At 37.2% G+C, this 22242-nt stretch overlaps 1 protein-coding gene across 13 annotated transcripts in view; it reads left to right on the top strand.

Annotated features, from left to right (window-relative positions):
• The window catches only part of DLG1 (discs large MAGUK scaffold protein 1), a 288506-nt gene extending 276504 nt beyond the window's left edge, over positions 1–12002 (top strand). For all 13 annotated transcript variants that reach the window (XM_057545184.1, XM_057545190.1, XM_057545179.1 and 10 more), the window contains 2 exons: positions 9116–9207; positions 10153–12002. In XM_057545184.1, the coding sequence (XP_057401167.1) occupies positions 9116–9207; positions 10153–10259 (199 nt within the window). In that variant the 3' untranslated portion in view covers positions 10260–12002. The remainder of the gene's footprint in view (positions 1–9115; positions 9208–10152) is intronic.
• The last annotated feature ends 10240 nt before the right edge of the window (positions 12003–22242 follow it).

Below are 22242 nucleotides of genomic sequence, written 5' to 3' on the forward strand. Positions count from 1 at the left end.
TATAAATTAACCCAAATGTTTCCTTAAATTCTAGACTAAATGGTCCAATTAAAATACAAAAATTGTCAGAATAGAGGAATGAAAAATAAATAACTATATGTTGCTTTTGTAGAAAAGGAAAAGAATCTTTACCTTCTACTCCTCCAGGTTCTCAGCTGGGCCTCTGTAACAAAAGACAGATGAACAAGAGAAAAGCATGCAAATTTATTTAAGTTTTACATGACATAGGACCCTTCATAAGAAAATGAAAATCCAAAGAAATGGTTAAACCTGAACATTTTTATACTAGGTTAGATGAAGAGTGGAGAGTGATGGGAAAATGTGATAGGACCAGACGATATGACTTAAGAGTAGTAAACTAGTGGAAACTTAGTAAGGCTTGTTCATTCAGATTCCTCTCAGCTTCCCTCCATCGTCAGAGATAAGGATAAGGATAAGGATAAGGATGGTCCTTCAGATGTAGGGAGGTCACCTCTCACATGAGGGTCTTTTTGACCTGCTTCAGGTGAAGGTCAGAGAGTCCTTCCTGTACCTGTCATTTTTCAAATTCCTTCAACATAAAATATTCAATATGCCAAGGTACCATATTTTGGGGTAGTGTGCTATAAAACCCATCAATTATATGTTGCTTTCATAAGACATACCTTAATTATTAGTCTATGGAAGGGCTGAAAGAGAATAGAAAAAAGGGATATACCCTGCAAACACTAAATAAATTAAGCTGGTTTATACTACTTTCAAAGTATACTTTAAGGTAAGTATTACTAGAGATAAAGAGGGACATTCATAGAAATTAAAGGTTCACTCCATTAGGAAGATATATTTATACATTTGTTTTACACTTTTAGTAACACAGTCTCAAAATATCTAAAGCACAAATTGACAGCTATGTAGGAAAAATAATAATAATTCCACAATCATAGTGGGCGAACATAACAAAAGAATCACAAAGTAATACAATAAGAAAAGAGACAAATAAAAAAATAAATAAGGATATACAACAACACAAATTAGAAACTTTACCTAACTGACATACATAGACCACTGCACTCAACATCTGCAAAATTTACACCTTGATTTCAAGATGGAAATACTGTACTAAATAACTAAAAACTTGAAACTATCCAAATACCCATCAGAGCCTATGTAAATATGACATATTCACACAAAATGAAATATTCTACAGTAATGAGAATGAGCAATCTCCAATTACACACAGAAGTATAGAAGAATCTCACAAACATAATTTGAGTAAAAAAAAATTCAGACCTAAAAGTATATATACTCCATGATCCCAAATTTAATCATTGCTTATAGAAATCAAATAGAGGTTACTCTTTGAGGGTAGGTTGGTGACTGGAGTGAAGACACCCAGATTCTTAGGTGCTGATGTAATGTTCTCTATCTCAGTCTAGGTACTGGATATACAGGTAAGCGTTAAGTTGCTGAAAACTCATCAAGATATACATTTATGATATTTCTGTTCTATGTTTGAAAATTATACTTTAAAAAAATCTGAAGAAATAGAAAAGGAAAAAAAGAAATAGAAAATCTAGACCTGTACTCCTAAAGAACTTGACTTTGTTATGAAAAGCCTTCCCACAAATAAAAGAGCCAGAGGACTTACTGAATTCCACCAAAAGCTAAGAAGTAATACCAGTCTTATAAAGATTCTTCAACTAATTTTATGGGCATTAATTTAATACCAAAACCTGTGAAAGATTTCACAGGAAATGAAAATGACAAACCAGTCTTACCATGAATATAGATACAGAAATCCTTACCAAAATAGAGCAATTTGAATCCAACAATTTTTTTTTTAACTGAAAGCTTCTTTGTTTATTTCTTTCTTTATTTATTTTTGGCTGTGTTGGGTCTTTGTTTCTGTGCAAGGGCTTTCTCTAGTTGCAGCGAGCGGGGGCCACTCTTCATCGCGGTGCGCGGGCCTCTCACTATCACAGCCTCTCTTGCTGCGGAGCACAGGCTCCAGATGCGCAGGCTCAGTAGTTGTGGCTCACGGGCCTAGTTGCTCCGCGGCATGTGGGATCTTCCCAGACCAGGGCTCGAACCCATGTCCCCTGCATTGGCAGGCAGATTCTCAACCACTGCGCCACCAGGGAAGTCCTCCAACAATTTTTTTAATAAGATAAAATACAACAGCCAAGTTGGGTTTATTTAAGGAATGCAAGGCTAGGTTAACATTTAAGATTAATCAGCAATAGAGCTAGAGAGAAGATGGAGTAGGAAGTACCAGGAATCTATCTCCCCACCTAGACAACAGTTGGACTTGCAGAATCTGTCTGATGTTGACCCTTGAACATCGCAGGTTTGAACTGCATGGGTCTACTTAAACATGGATTTTTTTCAGTAGTAAATATTGCAGTACTACTCAATCTGCGGTTGATTGTGGATGCGGAACCATGGATACAGAGGAACCAAGCACATGGAGGGCCGACTGTTATACATGGATTTTCAACTGCATGGAGGGTTGGCACCCCTAACCCTGACATTGTTCAAGGGGCAACTGTATTTTGGAACTCAGGAATTCATTGAAGGCTTGCAGCTTCTAGGGGATGGTTTGAACTGTCAAATTTGATTTATTTCACCTCTTACCACGGTAGCAACTTCCCATTTCCCCACCTTCAGCCCCCTAGCAGGTAGCCTTGCACTCATTCCTTGAGCAGCTTACATAAAGTTTGTGGAGCCAGGGTGGGGAATAAGGACCTTGTCCTCCAAACACTGGGGAATCTCTGCTCAGATAGCTGATTCCTGCTTCTGACTGTGGAGGTGCAGACACAGAAAGAAGCAGGGAGCCATTGTTGCAAACCCCACTGCCACTGTTGCAGGGCCCCACCTCTCAGGCTGAAGTGACTTCTAGAGAGTTAAGGGGCTGGTGGTGCCTTTTTTCCCCCTCTTTTACGTTTTCTTTTTCCCATTTGGGAGCCAGACTAGGACGTTCACATATACAGGAGTATTCAGAAAGTCAACACACATGCCCAGGGAAAGGCACAGGCTCAGAAAAGATCTGAGAAGACCTTGTGTATACCTCAGGCTAATCCCTGGCATGGAGCCATCCTACAACAAAAACAAACAAAAAACCCTAAAGGAAGGAGAATTTTACCTCTGGCATTATCACATTATAAGATTCCAATGTCCAGTATTCAACAGAAATTTATAAGGCATACAAAGAAACAAGAAAGTGTGGCCTATTCAAAGGGGAAAAAATAAATCAATAGAAACTGTCCCTGAAAAAGACCTAATGGCAGATATACTAGACAAAGACTTTAAGACAGCTGTCTTAAAGTTTCTGAGCAAACTCAAAGAAGAAGTGGAAAAAGTCAAGGAAACAATGTGTGAACAAAATGGAAACATCAATAAAGAGGTAGGAAACCAAAAGGAAATTCTGGAGCTGAAAAGTACAATAACTGAAATGAAAAATTTCATTCAAAGAGGGATTCAAACACAGATTTGAGCAGGCAGGAACAAAGATTCAGCAAACTTGATAGAAGAATGGAAATTATCAAGGCTATGAACAGAAAGAGAAACGACTGAAGAAAAGTGAACAGATCCTAAGGAACCTGTGGGATACCATCAACCGGAAGAACATATGCATCTGGGAGTCCCAGTATTAGAAGAAAGAGAAAAGGCAGAGAGAATATTTGAAAAAATAATGGCTGAAATTTTCCCAAACTTGATGAGAGACATGAATATAAACATCCAAAAAGCTCAACAATCTTCAAGTAAAATGAACTCAGAGAGACCTACATTGAAACACATTTTAATCAAACTATCAAGAGACAGAGACAGAATTTTGAAAGCAGCAAGAGAAAAGTGAATTATCACATACAGAAGTCCTTATTTTCAGTAATCTATGTAAGTGGACTAAACTCTCCAATCAAAAGACAAAGATTGGCAGACTGGATAAAACACATGCAATCCAAAGACACAAGTTGAGAAAGTAAAAGAGATATTCTATTCAGATAGTAACCAAAAGAGATCAGGAGTAGCTATACCAATATCAGACAAAATAGACTTTAAATCGAAAAAGGTTATATATGACAAGAAGGACATTGTATATTAATTAAAGTTTCAATATGGCAAGAAGATATAAGAATTATAAACAGTTATGTACCTAATAACAGATCATCAAAATATATGAAGGAAAAACTGACACAATTGAAGGGAGAAACAGCTCTACAATAATAGTTGGAGACTTCAGTACCCCACTCAAAATAATGGATGGAACAACCAGACAGAAGATACATAAGGAAATGGAGGGCTTAAACAACACAATAAACCAGATAGACCTAACAGACATATACAGAACACTCTAGCCAGTAATAACAGAATACACATTCTTCTCAAGTGCACATGGGACATTTGCCAGGGTAGACCATATGTTAGGCCACAAAAGTTGATTCTTCAAAAAGATCAAGAAAAATGACAAACCTTTAGGTAGACAGACTAAGGGAAAAAAAGAAGACTCTGAAACTAAACTCTGAAATGAAAGTAGGGACATTACTACTGATTATACAGAAATAAAAAGGATTCTGAGAGTATTATGAACAATTGGGCACCAAAAATATGGGTAACCTAGGTGGACAAATTGCTAGAAACATAAAACCTACCAAGACTAAATCACAAAGAAATAGAAAATCTGAATAGACCTGTAACTAGAGTAAGTTTTGTATACATATAACTTATACACCCTATATTAAGAAAATTGAATCAATAGTCAGAAACTCCCAACAAAGAAATGCTCTGGGTCTGATGGCTTCTCTGGTGAATTATAACAAACATTTAAAAGAAGAACTAATGCCAATCCCTCCTAACTCATTCTATGTGACCAGCATTACCCTGATACAAAAGCCATACAAAGAAACTACAAGAAAACTGTAGACCAATATCCCTTATTAACATTTATGTAAAAATCCTCAACAAAATATTAGCAAACAATTCACCAACATATTAAGAGGATTATACACCATGAGCAAGTGGGATTTATTCCTGGAATGCAAGGATGTTTCAACATATGAAAATGGATCATTGTAATAAACCACATAACAAAATGAAGGGGGAAATCACATGATCATCAACTGATGTAGAAAAAGCATTTGACAGTATTCAGCACCCTTTCATGATAAAAATATTCAACAAAATCAGAATAGAAGGAAACTATCTCAACATAATAAAAGCCATTTATGAAAAACTGACAGCAAACATCATACTCAATGGTGAAAGACTGAAGGCTTTTCTTCTAAGATCAGGAATAAGGCAAGGATGCCTGCTTTCACCACTTCTGTTTAACGTAGTACTAGAAGTTGTATCCAGAGGAATTAAGCAAGAAAAAAAAAGCCATCCAAATTGGTAAGGAAGAAGCAAAATTATCTCTGTTTGCAGATGATATGATCTTATCTGTAGAAAACCATAAAGACTCCACACAAAAGCCATTAGAACGAATAAATTCAGCAAAGTAGAAGTATGCAAAGTCAACATACAAAAATCAGTTACATTTCTATACATAAACAATGAACAATCTGAAAAGGAAATTACAAAAACAATTTTATTTACAATAGCATCAAAAAGAATAAAATACTTAGGAATTAACCAAGTAGGTGAAAGACTTGTACAATGAAAACTATAGAACATTGCTGAAAGAAATTAAGATATAAATAAGTAGAAACACATTCCATGTTCATGGATTGGAACACTTAATATTGTTAAAATGTCAGTACCACCCAAAGTGACCTACACGTTCAATGCAATACCTATCAAAATCCCAATGATATTTTTTGCAAAAATAGAAAAATCCATACTAAAATTCATATAGAATCTCAAGGAACCCCCAAATAGTGAAAACAATCTTTAAAAAAGAACAAAAAAATGGAAGACTCACACTTCCTGATTTCAAATTTTATTGCAAACTACAGAAATCAAAATGCTGTGGTACTGGCATAACAACAGAGATAAAAAACCAGGGGGAAGAAATGGTCAGTTGATTTTTGACAAGGATGCAAGACCATTCAATGAGGAAAGGACAGTCTGTTCAACAAATGGTGCTAGGAAAACTGCATATCCACATACAGAAGAATGAAGTTGGATCCTTACCTAACACCACATACAAAAGTCAACTAAAAATGGATCAAGGACCTAAATGTAAGACAATAAAACTCTTAGAAGGAAACATAGGACAAAAGCTTCATAACACTGGATTTTGCAGTGATTTCTTAGATATGACACCAAAGACACAGGTAACAAAAGAAAAAAAGGAAGGTTAGACTGTGTGAATATTTTAAAACTTTTTATATCAAATGACACTATCCACAGAATAAAAAGGCAACCCACAGAATGGGAGAAAGTATCTGTAAGTCATATGTCTGATAACAGATTAATATCCAGAATATATAGAAACTAAAACTCAACAACAACAACAAAAAACTTGATTCAAAAATGGGCACAGGGGCTTCCCTGGTGGCTCAATGGTTGAGAATCTGTCTGCCAATGCAGGGGACACGGGTTCGAGCCCTGGTCTGGGAAGATCCCACATGCCGCGGAGCAACTGAGCCCGTGAGCCGCAATTACTGAGCCTGCGCGTCTGGAGCCTGTGCTCCGCAACAAGAGAGGCCGCGATAGTGAGAGGCCCGCGCACCGCGATGAAGAGTGGCCCCCGCTTGCCACAACTGGAGAAAGCTCTCGCACAGAAACGAAGACCCAACACAGCCATAAATAAATAAAAATAAATAAACAAATAAATTTTAAAAATGGGCACAGGACTTGAATAGACATTTCTCCAAAGAAGATAAACAAATGGCCAATAAGCACATGAATAGATACCTATCATCACTAATCACTAGGGTAATGCAAATCAAAACTACAATGACATACTACCTCACACCCATTAGGATGGCTACTGTCAAAAAAAAATAATTGCTGCCAAGGATGTGGAAAAACTGGACTTCTTGTATACTGTTGGTGGGAATGTAAAATGGTACAGCTGCTGTGGAAAATAGTTATGGCACTTCCTCAAAATACTGAAAATCGTAATTACCATATGATCCTGCAGTTCCACCTCTGAGTATATACCCAAAAGTATTGAAAACAAGGTCTTAAAGAGATATTTGTACACCCATGTTCATGTTATCATTATTCACAATAGCTGAAACATGGAAGAAACTCAATGTCCATCGACAGATGAATGGTTAAGCAAAATATGGTATATGCACACAAAGGAAGGAAATTCTGCAATGTGTTACAACATGGATGAACCTTGCAGACATTATGCTAAGTGAAGTAAGCCAGTCACAAAAAGACAAATACTGTATGATTCCACTTATATGAGGCAGCTAGAGTAGTCAAAATCATAGAGACAGAAAAAATGGTGGTTGCCAGGGGCCAGGGGGAGGCAAGAGTGCGGAGTTATTTTTAATAGGTATAGAGTTTTGGTTTTACCGGATGAAATGAATTATAGGTATGGATGGTGGTGATGCTTGCATAGGTACTAATGCCACTGAAGTGTATACTTTAAAATGGCTAAAATGGTAACTTTTATATTGTGTATATTTTACCACAATTTTTAAAGTAATTTTTAAAAATCAGTGTAGTGTAAGACTCGCAGACATAGAGAACAAACATGATTACCAAAGGGGAGGGGGAGGGATGAAGTAGGAGTTTGGGATTAACAGATACACACTACTATATATAAAATGGATAAACACCAAGGACCTACTATATAGCACAGGGAACTATATTCAGTATCTTGTAATAACTTATAATGGAAAAGAATCTGAAAAAGAATATATATATATGAAAAGGATAGATACGTATATAACAGAAACACTTTGCTGTACACCTGAAGCTAACAACATGGTAAATCAACTATACTTCAGTTTTTTAAAAAATCAGTGTAGTGTACCGCATTAACAGATTTTACGGGGAATTCCCTGGCAGTCCAGTGGTTAGGACTCGGCGCTCAGCCAAAAAAAAAAAAAACTTTTAGTATAAAAAAAATCATTTTAATAAATGCAGAAAAAGCATTTGATAAAATTAACATCTATTCATGACAAAAATATTTTGTAAACTATGAACAGAAGGGAATTTCCTTAATCTGATAAAGGTCATCTACAAAATATCAAAACAAACATCATATTTGATGATGAAACATTGAAAGCTTTCCCTCTTAAGTTGGGAGCAAACTTCCATTTATCCATCATCCAGCTGTAGCATTAATTATCAACTGTGACCAATCTCGTTTCATCTATCCCCCCACCTCCTTATCCCTCCACTCCAGATTATTTTGAAACAAACCCCAGACATTATATGATCTCATCCATACATCTTTGTATATATTTGAAACATAAAATTCTTTATTAAAAAACATCACTATGATGTCACACTAAAACATATATACACTAATATGTATAAAATGGATAACTAATAAGAACCTGCTGTATAAAAAAATATGTACACATTGTAGAAGGTTCAGGCAATATGAAAAAGCATAAAGAAGAAAAAAAATCACTATGTCACACTAAAACAGTAATTCCTTGATATCATCAGTTCATGTTTTCTTGATTGTTTCATAAGTTTTGTTTAATTTTTTTCAATTTGTTTGAATCAAGTTCCAAACAAGATCTGTTTGTGACAGTTGGTTGTTAAGTCTTTTGATCTACAGATTCTCCCTTCATATCTTTCTCTTTTTTCTGTTTATTTGTTGAAGAAAACAACTCATTTATTCTGCAGTTTTCCCCAGACTATATTTTGCTGATTGCCTTCTCATGGTATTATTTAATGTGTTCATGTATCCCCTTTACTATCTATAAATTGGTAAGTAGATCTGTAAGTCATATTTTAATATGAAATTTTCATCGAAGTCAAAACTGTCAAATTAATGCTTAGTTTTTTTGACTGTCTTGAACTAATGCAAAAATGTGTTGAAACCCTTCTGTCATTCCAAGTAAAAAGCTACATAGTCAGTGACTGGACGTAGTTTTTAATGACATTAAGATTCTCAACAGAGCTCAACTTTTCATGATTTTATATGTCTTCTCTCCTCTGTCATCCTTTTTCAAAAGTATTATAATGTAGTAATCACTAATTTCTAAATTTATTTGTATAGGGAAATGAATAAGCGTCTGACGGAAGAACAAGCCAGAAAGACGTTTGAGAGAGCCATGAAACTGGAACAAGAATTTACTGAACATTTCACAGGTTGGCATCATGTGTAGCAGTGCCCTTTATGGTAGAATTTTGCTGTGGAGCCATATGAACTGACCCATTGAAATGGATTTTGAACTATGCCCACATTTAGCAGTAGTAATAATAAGTGCTGTTAAGTTTCAGAATAATTCATCTAATCTAGGTTGCAGTGATGAGGAATCTTGAAATTTAGTGTTTCTTAGGTTGTCGATGAGGACAGCGTGTACAGGAATAATTCATACTGACCAGAGGAAAACATTCAGACTTGACTTCTTCAATGAAACTGACTTTTCTCTTATTCTTTATAAATTTTGATCCATTTTAAGATATTATTTGTTTAAAAAGAGAAGAATAGGTAGCAATTCCCAAATTCATTTTATTCTTTAAATTATTCCTTAGGTATCTTTGGATAGGTTTTTGTTGTTGTTTATTGTTTGTTTGAAATAATGATTAGCTTATATGTGGTGTTCATATTAAGTACCATTAAGTGTCATGGTGTTGTAACCCATGTGTGTGTGTGGTTTTTTTTTTAAGGATTTTTAATAATTTCAGACTTACAGAAAAATCACAAGAATAGTACTAGCAATTCTCATATACCCGTATTCCACAAATGTTAACATTTTACCACATTTATAATTTTGCTGAAACATTTAAGAGTAAGTTGCAGACAGATGCTCTTTTGCCTCTAATTACTTCAGTGTCTATTTCCCAAATACACAAAACAAAGTAAAACATCACCAAATCTTGCTTTCTGATAAATTTTTAAAATAAAATTTTTTCTGTTTTACAAATAAGAAAATTCATGAAATGAGCCTTTTCTAAGCAAACAATACATAGATGGTATCTCTTCCTGAATGAGTATTTCTAAGATACAGCTTCTGCTGTTTTACCAACAATTGTAATGGTGAAGATAGACAATTTTAATGGAGGTTTCTGATTTTGTTTCTATCATTACAGCTATTATACAGGGAGATACGCTGGAAGACATTTACAACCAAGTGAAGCAGATCATAGAAGAACAGTCTGGTCCTTACATCTGGGTTCCAGCAAAAGAAAAGTTATGAGGACTGATGTTTCTCTGTTTCTCTTTCCCACAGTCTCATTTTCTCTGACACTTCTTTGCCCTTTCCTTCTGGAGTCTGTCTTCAATACTTCTTCCATGTTGAATCATATCCCACTCATCATGGTCTGCAGTTGCACTTATTTTTGACATCTTAGTGTCTCCTTCAAGTTGTAACATCTGTATTATTTTATCTCACTATTGGTTTGTGGCCATTTTTCACAAATGAAGATGGAATGGCCTGACCAGCTATTAATAGGATTTGGGGAGACGGGGAAATTGTGGTAAAATTCCTTAATGTTTAAGGGAAAGTAACTTTAAGAGATTTTCAGAGAAGCTTTATATACATTCTTTCCAAATTTCAATATAAATGAAAGAAAAGTGGTTTTAATCAATGATTTAGTAAACTTTGAGCAACAATGCATGCTTAACTTTAATAGCATGGTTTGGCCAGCATATTAGCTCTCAAGTCCTTTTCTCAATTGACTTCTGTTATCAAAGCAAATATTTCATTATAGACAAATAAGGAAAATATGTTTTTTAATTTCAAAATTAATATCTGAGTTAACTTTAATAATTTCACAAGGGATATTCATATTCATACCTTCTTAAAGTCTTTTATTGTTTGAAGTTTTTTTTTTTCCTCCCAGTAGATTTGCTAGGAATAACAATGTTTAAATGTTTTTAATCTACTTGTGCAACACTATTTATAGTGTCTTACAAAAGTTGTTCATACATAATGATCATCACATTTTCTGAATTGAGGCCATGTTTAGGTGCTAGGGGAGTTCACCTTTTACACATAAGGTTGAGAAAATTTCATAGACATAGATACAAAACAGACATTACAGTGATGATGTAATCATTATGGCAGTGGGAAAGGAGTCCAATTCATAGTCTAAAATTTTAAATGCATTCTTAGGGGTCAGATTTTAATGAACATTTTACCCACAATAACTGACTATTTTGTTATAATAAAATATATATATATAAATATATATATAACTTTCTTTAAACTCTGTAACTATGGGAATTATTTTCTTTACATAGTTGCACACACACATATATATGTATATTTAAAATATATTTTTTTTCTTTTGCCACCTACTCTCTTGGTTTGGTTTTAAGTTAAATATTAATTGATTGGACTTTATCTTCCTTAATCGTGTGAAGTGAAAACAGGAGGATGGTGGTTGTGGAAAGAAGCCCTTAGGGAAATTAGGTTATACATAAAAACATGGGCATGTTCTCCTCTTTTCTATAAAAGTTTTCAAATGGTTCCTGGTTGGTTTTTTGTGGGGGGTTTTTTTCGGGGGGATTGGGTGTTGTTACCGTTGTTCTTGTCATTGGCTTTGGATTTGGCCTCCACCTCTTTCCAGTTCTCCTTTCATTAATAGGCAAACAGGCAAAAACCTCATGTGTATGAGTGTTTTCCCCTCAGACTGTACACCTTTCATCTCTTGTAGCTGCTCTGCAGTAGAGTTGCACAGATCTTCATGGTGAGCAATTAAGAAATTTTAGTGAAAAGTAGATAATTTCAGAAATCAATTTCTCTGGTCTTTTATATTAATAATACTGTTTGGCTTCCCATTGCTTTTTTGGAGTTTATTAAATATGTGTTTTTGACAACCTCCTCATTACAGTTTCTTAAACAAATGAGTACTGGTTTGTAAAGAATTATCAACATTATCCATTCCATTTATGAGAAAGAGGAGAACAGCTAATAAACTTTATTGTAAAATCTGTATGTTAAATGTGTCTTGTATTCTGAAAGAAAAAATTATTTTACAAGCTAGCGTTTTCTTGGAACAATTTGGGGCATCACATCATTTGTAAACTGAATTCAAGAATCATTAGGCAACCTAATCATATTTCTTCTGTAGGTTTTGGAATTGAATATGTTAACACATTGAAATATATACCATAGCTGTTACATGCTAATATAATAAGTTGTTTCCAAACATAAATAGATTAGAAGAAAACTATTGTAAAATGATCTCAAGAGCCTCAGAAATCACCTTATAGCAGGACCCCAGCATAAGCCATTTTGAAGTATTTACTGGTCGAATGTTGTAAAATATCAAGAGATTATAAAATGACACCATTTATGTGTTAAACTGTATATTACATTGCTTTCTGAATGTCCTTGTTAAGTGATTTTTTGTAAGAAGATACTTTTGTGCACCTTTCTAGATTGTATAGAATTATTAATAAAAGTACTAATTGTTTAGTACTACTGTGCAACAGACACTTTAGTATCATTTAATTTTTCAAAAGAAGATAAGAATTACTGGCCGCACTATAAGGCTTAAGCAGAATCTCTTGGCCAAGATTCCTTAGCTAGTAAATGGCAGTGCTGGGTATTGGTATCGAAGTTTCTCTGTCCCAAGTTCTTTCTAATATAGTATGCTGCCTCATTTTTCAGCCCCTACTGTGGAAGGCACTATGACTTAAATTATGCTATGTTACTGCCCCTTTACAGATAAAGATAGACTTAGATGAAGGTCCTTGCCCAGAGTCTCATAGTAAGTAAGGACAGACCCACAGAACAAGTCATTCCCATCACAGCTGGAAGGACTGTTTCTGGGAAACAAGTCAGCCCAGCACTGTCATAGTGACATACAAGGAAAGAAACTCTTTAGAACCAAAAATGGAACACTATTCATTAGGGGGAAAAGTCCACTATTCTAATACACAGGGAATAATACTATTTTGCATGTTTTATGAAATAGTCCATATTTTTAATATGCTTCTTAATACCCTTAATTCAGAAAAAGTAAAAATGCCTCTTAAATGTGACTACACGTCTTTGGTTGCTTTCCTACTCCGTATCTGCGCAGGGCTCTTCAAAAAATGATGGGAGCAAGCTTGAAGGGCTCATTCCAGCAGAATACACTCTGGTCAGCAAATACCTGCTGAACCACCACACAGTATTTAAACTCCAAACGTGGCAATTTGGGGACTTTACTAATGAGGAAAATTTGTTTTCTAAAGTACTAAACAGCTACCTTCTAAGATTCTGCCTTGAATACTCTTAATTTACAGGTGGTGAAACAGAAGCCCAGAGATCCCTGTGTCCTAATCAAAGTTGCACTGCAACCAGGAACAGAGCCAGGATTAGAGCCTTTAACTCCTGGCTCCTGGAACAGTTTTTCTACCATTCCAGTTACTTTTCCTCCCTTGCTGTGAGCTGAATTTAGTGGGCTCTTCAGTCCCTCGGGATTTGAATTATTGACTAAAAGAAAGTAAATATTAGTGAAATTAAGAGATATTATTGAGGTGGTCGGATTTGAAAGATATCAGGGAAAAACACAAATGTCACTTTTCTGACCCAAATTTAGATTATCTGGTTTAGTCCAATGTTGAATCTTCCATTGATCTCCCTCCAGAATCGCACAACATAGCTCTCGTTGGCTTTGGCAGCAGAGTACTATAATGTAAAGAAGGTGGGCTATGGAATGACTTGACTTGAATGCCGGCTCTACCACTTACTGGTTATGTAACGTTAGTTGGGCAAGTCATGTCATCCCTCTTTCTGTTTATCTGTAAAACGGAGATATTTTGAGAATCAGTAAGATTACAAATAAAGGGGGCACCCTAAAAGTTAATTCCCTTTTCCTTGGAATCAGAAGCCTGGAATTGTTCCAACTCCCCTTGTATAGATTAACTTGAGACTTCATTTTGCCATATTTTAAATGAGATTTGATTGACTACCTTGCAGGACTATTAATAAGGATTAAATAGAGCAGTGTGTACAAAACACCAATCACAGCATCTGATACTTGATTCTCAATATCTGTTCTTCCTCTTGCTCTGGAGTGTGTCTATGGTTGCAGAAGAGTGAGAAAGAAGAATATGGTGCACCATTCTTTATCCCTATAGAGAAATTTTGACAGACTTTTAGTTAAGAACTTATTTACATTTCAGTCTCTATAATCTTGCTAACTCATCTCTTCTTCTAAGGATTCCTACTCTTTGTCAGAGGTGCTGTGATTGTGACCTACCATAACTCAGCCTTAAACATGGAACTGGAAGACATCAAGATTTCATAAGCCATTCTCACATCTCTGTACAGTGTTAGACCCTACCATCCCTAGCGATTCTCCAGAACATTAATTATTGAGAGTCTAGAAACAGGTCTGGAAAAAATTACTTAAATTGCCCAGATAAAATACGTTGTCTTTCAATTTAAGAATAAAATAGTCACTACTTACTCACTGACTGGTTTCTCATTCGTTTCCTACTACTACCAGCTCTTTCTCCATTCCACCCCCAAATATGGTTACCTGAGAACTGGCAAAACAAATCCTGGTCCGCTAAACAGCATTGTGAACAGAATTGGTGGTCAGGTAACCTGGTATTATTGTTTGAGACTTTTAGGAACAGGTACGAAACCTTACCAGGATGAGTTTCACACTAGGATTTTTCCAGCCGTTTCTGTCACCTACAGTAGTAGTAAACAGATAAGTGAAGAATTAGGGGGACGAGACCAAAGGACAGTGAAGGCTGGAATTCTCTCTCACCCTCTCTCTTGTTTACTTTTTCTTTTTTTTTTTTTTAGACATTGACTTTTTTTTTTAATTTTATTTACTTTATTTATGGCTGTGTTGGGTCTTCATTTCTGTGCGAGGGCCCTCTCCAGTTGCGGCAAGTGGGGGCCACTCTTCATCGCGGTGCGCGGGCCTCTCACTGTCGCGGCCTCTCTTGTGGAGCACAGGCTCCAGACGCGCAGGCTCAGTAGTTGTGGCTCACGGGCCTAGTTGCTCCGCGGCATGTGGGATCTTCCCAGACCAGGTCGCGAACCCGTGTCCCCTGCATTGGCAGGCAGATTCTCAACCACTGCGCCACCAGGGAAGCCCCTGTTTACTTTTTCTTGAAGCATAACATACATATATAAAATGCATTATTATAAGTGTACATATACCTCAGTGAGTTTTTACAAACCAGCGTCGTGCGTGTAATAACCAGTGTGAAGCTCAAAAAACAGAATGGGACCAGCACCGCAGGCACCCCTACCCCTCAGCTCACTCACAGTCACTACTTCCTGCTGCAAGGGAAACCACTATCCTCATTTTCTTACTGTATATACTTCTTAGTTATGTACAGTAAAATGGTGTACAATTCTATGGGTTTTGATACATGCATGGAGTCTTGTAACCATCCCCACAGTCAAGAATACAAGAGTTCCATTATCCCCAAAATTTCTCTTACTCTTGCCTCTGTGTAGCCAATACCCCCTCCAAACCCCAGCTTCAGACAACCACTGATCTTTTCTTAGTGCCTCTACTAGTTTTGCCTTTCCCAGAATGTCATATAAATGGAATCGTATCATATGTAGCATTTGGAGTGTGGCTTCGTTCACTTAAGCAAAATGCATTCGAGATTCATCCCCGTTGCTGCAATAGTTTGTTAATTTTCACTTCTGAGTAGTAGTCCATTTATGAATGTGCTGCAATTCATTTATCCATTCACTGATTGAAGGACTTTGGGATTGTCTCCAGTTTTCCCCACTATACTTTTGTACTTCATTACAATGATAGGCCTGCAGGAACAAGCAGCAAAGCCAGAAATGGGCCTCGGATCTGACAGCCGCAGCAGGCCCCCCCCGACGCCCACCTTTATCTGCCATGAGCATCCATGCATTTTGGCAGTCGCACAGGAGCCTTTCGTCCTAAAACAAACTTTAAATGCAGAATAATAGATCCCAAGAGCCTGTTTACAGAAGAAACTTGTGCCTAAAGTAGGAGACTGCTAGAATAAGCAATTCAGGATGTGTAGAATTTCAAATTCCCGGGAATAACAGATGATTCAGTAGCTGGATGTGCCAGTTACTGGTGCCAGATTCTCAGTGTCCTAAAGGGAAATGTAGTTTGTTTAGGACGGTAGTGAGAAGAAGGTAGTCTGAGCAACAAATGAAAAGAGCTATTTGTCAAACACGAAATTGTCCAATAGACTTATGATTCAGAAAACAGTCCGTGGAGACAGCCCTAATCTCTTAAGAAAATCTAGTTTGTTGAACACCCTAAGGACTGTAGTTTTTTAAATTATTAACTACCAATTTTCTTTAGGTGGTAACCTCTCTGCACCTTTTTTCTTTTTAAATAACTTTATTGGAGTATAATTGCTTTACAATGTTGTGTTAGTTTCTGCTGTACAACAAAGTGAATCAGCTATCTGTATACATCTATCCCCATATCTCCTCCCTCTGGAGCCTCCCTCCCACCCTCCCTATCCCACCCCTCTAGGTGGTCATAAAGCACCGAGCTGATCTCCCTGTGCTATGCGGCTGCTTCCCACTAGCTATCTATTTTACATTTGGTAGTGTATATATGTCAATGCTACTCTCTCACTTCATCCCAGCTTCCCCTCCCCGACCCCGTGTCCTCAAGTCCATTCTCTACGTCTGCGTCTTTATTCCCACCCTGCCACTAGGTTCATCAGTACCGTTTTTTTAGATTCCATATACGTGTGTTAGCATACAGTACTTGTTTTTCTCTTTCTGACTTACTTCACTCTGTATGACAGACTCTAGGTCCAACCACCTCATTACAAATAACTCAATTTCTTTCCTTTTTATGGCTGAGTAGTATTCCATTGTATATATGTGCCACATCTTTATCCATTCATGTGTCTATGGACATTTAGGTTGCTTCCATGTCCTGGCTATTGTAAAGAGTGCTGCAATGAACACTGTGGTATATATATCTTTTTGAATTATGGTTTTCTCAGGGTATATGCCCAGTAGTGGGATTGCTGGGTCGTATGGTAGTTCTATTTTTAGATTTTTAAGGAACCTCCATACTGTTCATAGTGGCTGTATCAATTTACATTCCCACCAACAGTGCAGGAGGGTTCCTTTTTCTCCACACCCTCTCCAGCATTTATGTTTCTAGATTTTTTTGATGATAGCCATTCTGACCGGTGTGAGGTGATACCTCATTGTGGTTTTGATTTGCATTTCTCTAATGATTAGTGATGTTGAGCATCTTTTCATGTGTTTATTGGCAATCTGTATGTCTACTTTGGAGAACTGTCTGTTTAGGTCTTTTGCCCATTTTTGGATTGGGTTCTTTGTTTTTTTGATATTGACCTGCATGAGCTGCTTGTATATTTTGGAGATTAGTCCTTTGTCAGTTGCTTTGTTTGCAAATATTTTCTCCCATTCTGAGGGATGTCTTTTCATCTTGTTTGTGGTTTCCTTTGCTTTTGTTTCATTAGGTCCCATTTGTTTATTTTTGTTTTTATTTCCATTACTCTAGGAGGTGGGTCAAAAAGGATCTTGCTGTGATTTATGTCATAGAGTGTTCTGCCTATGTTTTCCTCTGAGAGTTTTATAGTGTCTGGCCTTACATTTAGGTCTTTAATCCATTTTGAGTTTATTTTTGTGTATGGTGTTAGGGTGTGTTCTAATTTCATTCTTTTACACGTAGCTGTCCAGTTTTCCCAGCACTGGGAAAGAGGCTGTCTTTTCTCCATTGTACATTCTTGCCTCCTTTGTCAAAGATAAGGTGACCATTTGTGTGTGGGTTTATCTCTGGGCTTTCTATCCTGTTCCATTGACCTATAGTTCTGTTTTTGTGCCAGTACCACACTGTCTTGATTACTGTACATTTGTAGTATAGTTTGGAGTCAGGGAGCCTGACTCGTCCAGCTCCATTTTTCTTTCTCAAGATTGCTTTCACTATTCAGGGTCTTTTGTGTTTCCATACAAAACTGTAAAAGTTTTTTGTTCTAGTTTTGTGGGAAAATGCCACTGGTAATTTGATAGGGGTTGCATTGAATCTGTAGATTGCTTTGGGCAGTATAGTCATTTTCACAATGTTGATTCTTCCAATCCAAGAACATGGTATATCTCCCCATCTGTTTGTATTGTCTTTGATTTCTTTCATCAGTGTCTTATAGTTTTCTGCATACAGGTCTTTTGCCCTCTTAGGTAGGTTTATTCCTAGGTATTTTATTCTTTCTGTTGCAGTGATAAATGAGAGTGTTTCCTTAATTTCCCTTTCTGATTTTTTGTTGTTAGTGTATAGGAATGCAAGAGATTTCTGTGCATTAATTTTGTATCCTGCTACTTTACCAAATTCATTGATTAGCTCTAGTAGTTTTCTGGTGGCATCTTTAGGATTCTGTATGTATAGTATCATGTCATCTGCAAACAGTGACCGTTTTACTACTTCTTTTCCAATTTGGATTCCTTTTATTTCTTTTTCTTCTCTGATTGCTGTGGCTAAAACTTCCAAAACTATGTTGAATAATAGTGGTGAGAGTGGACATCCTTGTCTTGTTCCTGATCTTAGAGGAAATGCTTTCAGTTTTTCACCATTGAGAATGATGTTGGCTGTGGGTTTCTCTCTACATCTTAATTATTACTAATATGTGATTAACAGAAATCTAATTCTAGTGCAGTGTACTCAAGGAATCTGAACCAGAGCTGGGCCCCGATTGATTGGTTTGACCCTCAACATTTTTGCATGCGGATGGCACACTCAGCCTTGTTGGTCTTTTCCATTCTTATCATAATATGACTTATTTCTCATGTGTGTGTTTTCAAAAAAAAATTAGGTCATGCCTTTAAGCTGGTTCTAGACTAAACCTTAGGAACTACCTGGTGTTTACCCAAAGTAGGAATAAAGTACTCGAGCATATAATCATCCCTACTTCTGCTATTTAGCTGTTAATGACAAATTTCATTTGGACAGTTTTCAACCACAGTAGAATGATTTTTTTTTAACTATACAGAAGTCAGTGTGCAAAGCAATTAGCATGTGAAACAAGATATAGTGAATTTGCTGGTGGAAGGAAAGATTAGAACAAGTGATGTAATCTTTCTTTAGGATGTCTAAAATTAGGTTCATTTACCTCACAGATGGGACGGCTAAAAACAAGAGAAAGGTCCCATATGTTCCACACTATAAATCTCTACAGAAAAGTTTTCTAAGTCTTGTGAGAGGCATTTGAACAAAAATATCTACTTCCCTAGTGGTATTTAAGACTAGAAAATATATCTCTTGATGATAGGTCCATTTCTTTCTCTGAAAGTTCAGTGCTTGGTTCACATCTAGTTTATCTGACATTCCTCACTACTTTCTTACTAGGAAAAAGCTTTACTAACCTTTTAACTATTTTTCTACCTGTGGCTAATAATAGTTGTACTTAATAGAATATTCTTTCCATCACCCAGGTTTTTAACTTTAGTGCTGCTTGACATTCTCTTCCTCAAATATCCAGTCACTAGATACTATTGATTCTTCCTTAACATCATATTTTTTCTTGCTATCATTTCCACTGTCATCACTGTAATCGAGGTCCTTAACCCACCCTCACCCCCAGGCCTGAATTACTGCAGTAGCCTCTTAAATCATCTCCCAACCTCTAACTGCTTCCTTGCTAATCCAGTCTGTCAGCCACCAGATGACTTTTCCAAAGATGCAACTTGGATTGTGCATCTCCTCTCCTCCATGACCTTCATGGGTACTAAATCCAAACGAATCAATTGACCTGTATATATAGTTTCTGGAACGTAGTATGTGGTCAATAAATCACCTACCTCCCCAGTCATCTTTAGTCACACACCCCCTGCAGTGCTTGTCTTGTGGCTGGTGGTCATGCAGATTCTTACTGTGCTGATTGCTGTGTCCTCCCCACCCAAGTCCCCTCAACAAGACTCTACCTGTCTTCAAGACCCACCCTAGGGACTTCCCTGGTGGCGCAGTGGTTAAGAATCTGCCTGCCAATGCAGGGGACACGGGTTCGAGCCCTGATCCAGGAAAGATCCCACATGCCACGGAGCAACTAAGCCTGGGCGCCACAACTACTGAGCCTGCGCTCTAGAGCCCGTGAGCCACAACTACTGAGCCCGCGTGCCACAACTACTGAAGCCCGTGCACCTAGAGCCCGTGCTCCACAACAAGGGAAGCCACCGCAATGAGAAGCCCACGCACCACAATGAAGAGTAGCCCCTGCTCACCGCAACTAGAGAAAGCCTGTGCAAAGACCCTATGCAACCAAAAATAAATAATAAATAAATTTAAAAAAAAGAAAAGACCCACCCTAAATCCCTCCTACAGAAGCCTTCCCAGTTACAGCCCTTGATGCCTGAATTCCTGCAGTACTTATTGGGTGTCCACTTAATACTGAGCGTGCACTCTCTGTGCTGCCTTTACAGATTAGGTGGCCTTCACCTTGTATTCCTCCCCCAGTGAAGTGCCCGGGACAGGTGATCAGGGCACACAGCTCCTCTACTTGTCCAGAGCCTGCCGGCCTCTGTACAGCATGGTCATCTTCACTGCTGTGGTTTTTAATGGGCTGAAAACAGACTTGTATAAGTGTTGGCAATGACTTCATTTGCAAATTGGTAGAGTTGGGGGCGTGGAGTAGGGGATGAGAATGGATAAAAAGGTCTGACTATAAATCTCTAAATTAGCTAAAATTTTTTGTTTAATTATAGTCCTTTCCTTTCTGGTTCCTGGAATAACAATCTCCCTCCCTGAACATGCTTTGTGACTTTTTTTGTATCAATTTTATCTTTCTTGTGCATATGTTTTCATTATAAGTCATCTGAAACCTCCTCGGAAGTAGCTGGGTATGAATAATTTCTCTGAAAGTCTTATTGACAAAGCCAAATATAGTATTCTTGATTTTACTCTTTAGCCTCCTTTTATACTGGTTTCCACTCAGATTAAATCTTATATTCAATGAAATAGATGGAGATTTATTAATGGCTTTAGAGCTGTATCTCCAGAGTTAATCTTGGAGCCTTCTAATCTTCTAAATTTTAAAGTCTGGACTGCAAGGAGAATTTTCAGGGGGAAAAAAAAACTTTTGTGGTTTGATAATTAAAATAATAAACTGAGCTCCAGGATGAGAGACCTACCCTTGAATGCAGGTCTGACGCCCAGTGGAGCCTTTTCCACCCTTCATTTTACCCATCTCTGAGGAAGAAGCATTTTCTCTTTTCCTTTGAAGATCACCCTCTGCTTGTCCTCCTGGTCTTATTCCTCATATCTTCTTCCATTACCCTCTTTTCCTGTATTGTTATTCTCCTTCCTCCATGGGCTACCTGTGCTCTGACTATATGATCAAATTTCTCCTATCCTATAAAAACTTTCCCTTGACCCCAAATCTCCTGAAAACAACCCCTCTTCTCTTCCTTTCCTAGCCAAATATCTTGAAAGAGACACACTGTCCACTTTTCACTTAAATAATATTTATTGAATGCCTACTTATCCCAGACATGATGCTAGACATTGGGAATGATGGCAGACAAGACACCACCCAGGCCCTTGTGGAGTTCAGCCTCCTGTCCAAGGCTCAGCCCTTGCCATGCCACTGAAACAGCTCAGACAAAGCTTCTGGGGACCTAGTCCCCAAATTCTGTGGCTCTTCTCAGCCTCCACCTCCAGCAGTACAAAACACCTTAACAATAGGTAGTAACATCCTCAAACCTAATAGCTCGCACTTAGAAATCATCCTCCCTGTTCAAGGCCCTGTGATGAGTACAGAGAATCTGCCTTTGAAAAGCTTACACATAGAATATCATGTAGCCCAAATACACAGGGCTTCCCCTAAGTCCAGTTTCATAGGGAAAATACTTCTGAAGAGGCAAAAGCTTTTATTCACGAAACTTGCTTAATATGCCTACCATTGATCTCAATATACAAATTCAGATGTATTAAACAGCAAATACTTGGGGAGTGACATCAGGAGTAAGAATGTAATATCCTTTTATAACACATTTACTGCTGCAAATGTTCACCATTCCTGATTTCTCTGTGCATACCAGCCCTTCCAAGTGTCCCCCAGAATAAAAATTGTCTGGACTTTTTCTTAGTCATAGACCTGAAAACCCATAGAAATAGAAAAATACAAATTATGGTTTGTTGAAATGAAAAAATATGAATTTTCCTAAGACTCTGGGTAAAAGAATTGTTCACGTTTTGTTGTCTCATTAGGCCCCATATCTGCCAATACAGGTTCTCTGCTCCCTG

Source organism: Balaenoptera acutorostrata, chromosome 4, assembly GCF_949987535.1.
Source record: "Balaenoptera acutorostrata chromosome 4, mBalAcu1.1, whole genome shotgun sequence".
Taxonomy (NCBI): domain Eukaryota; kingdom Metazoa; phylum Chordata; class Mammalia; order Artiodactyla; family Balaenopteridae; genus Balaenoptera; species Balaenoptera acutorostrata.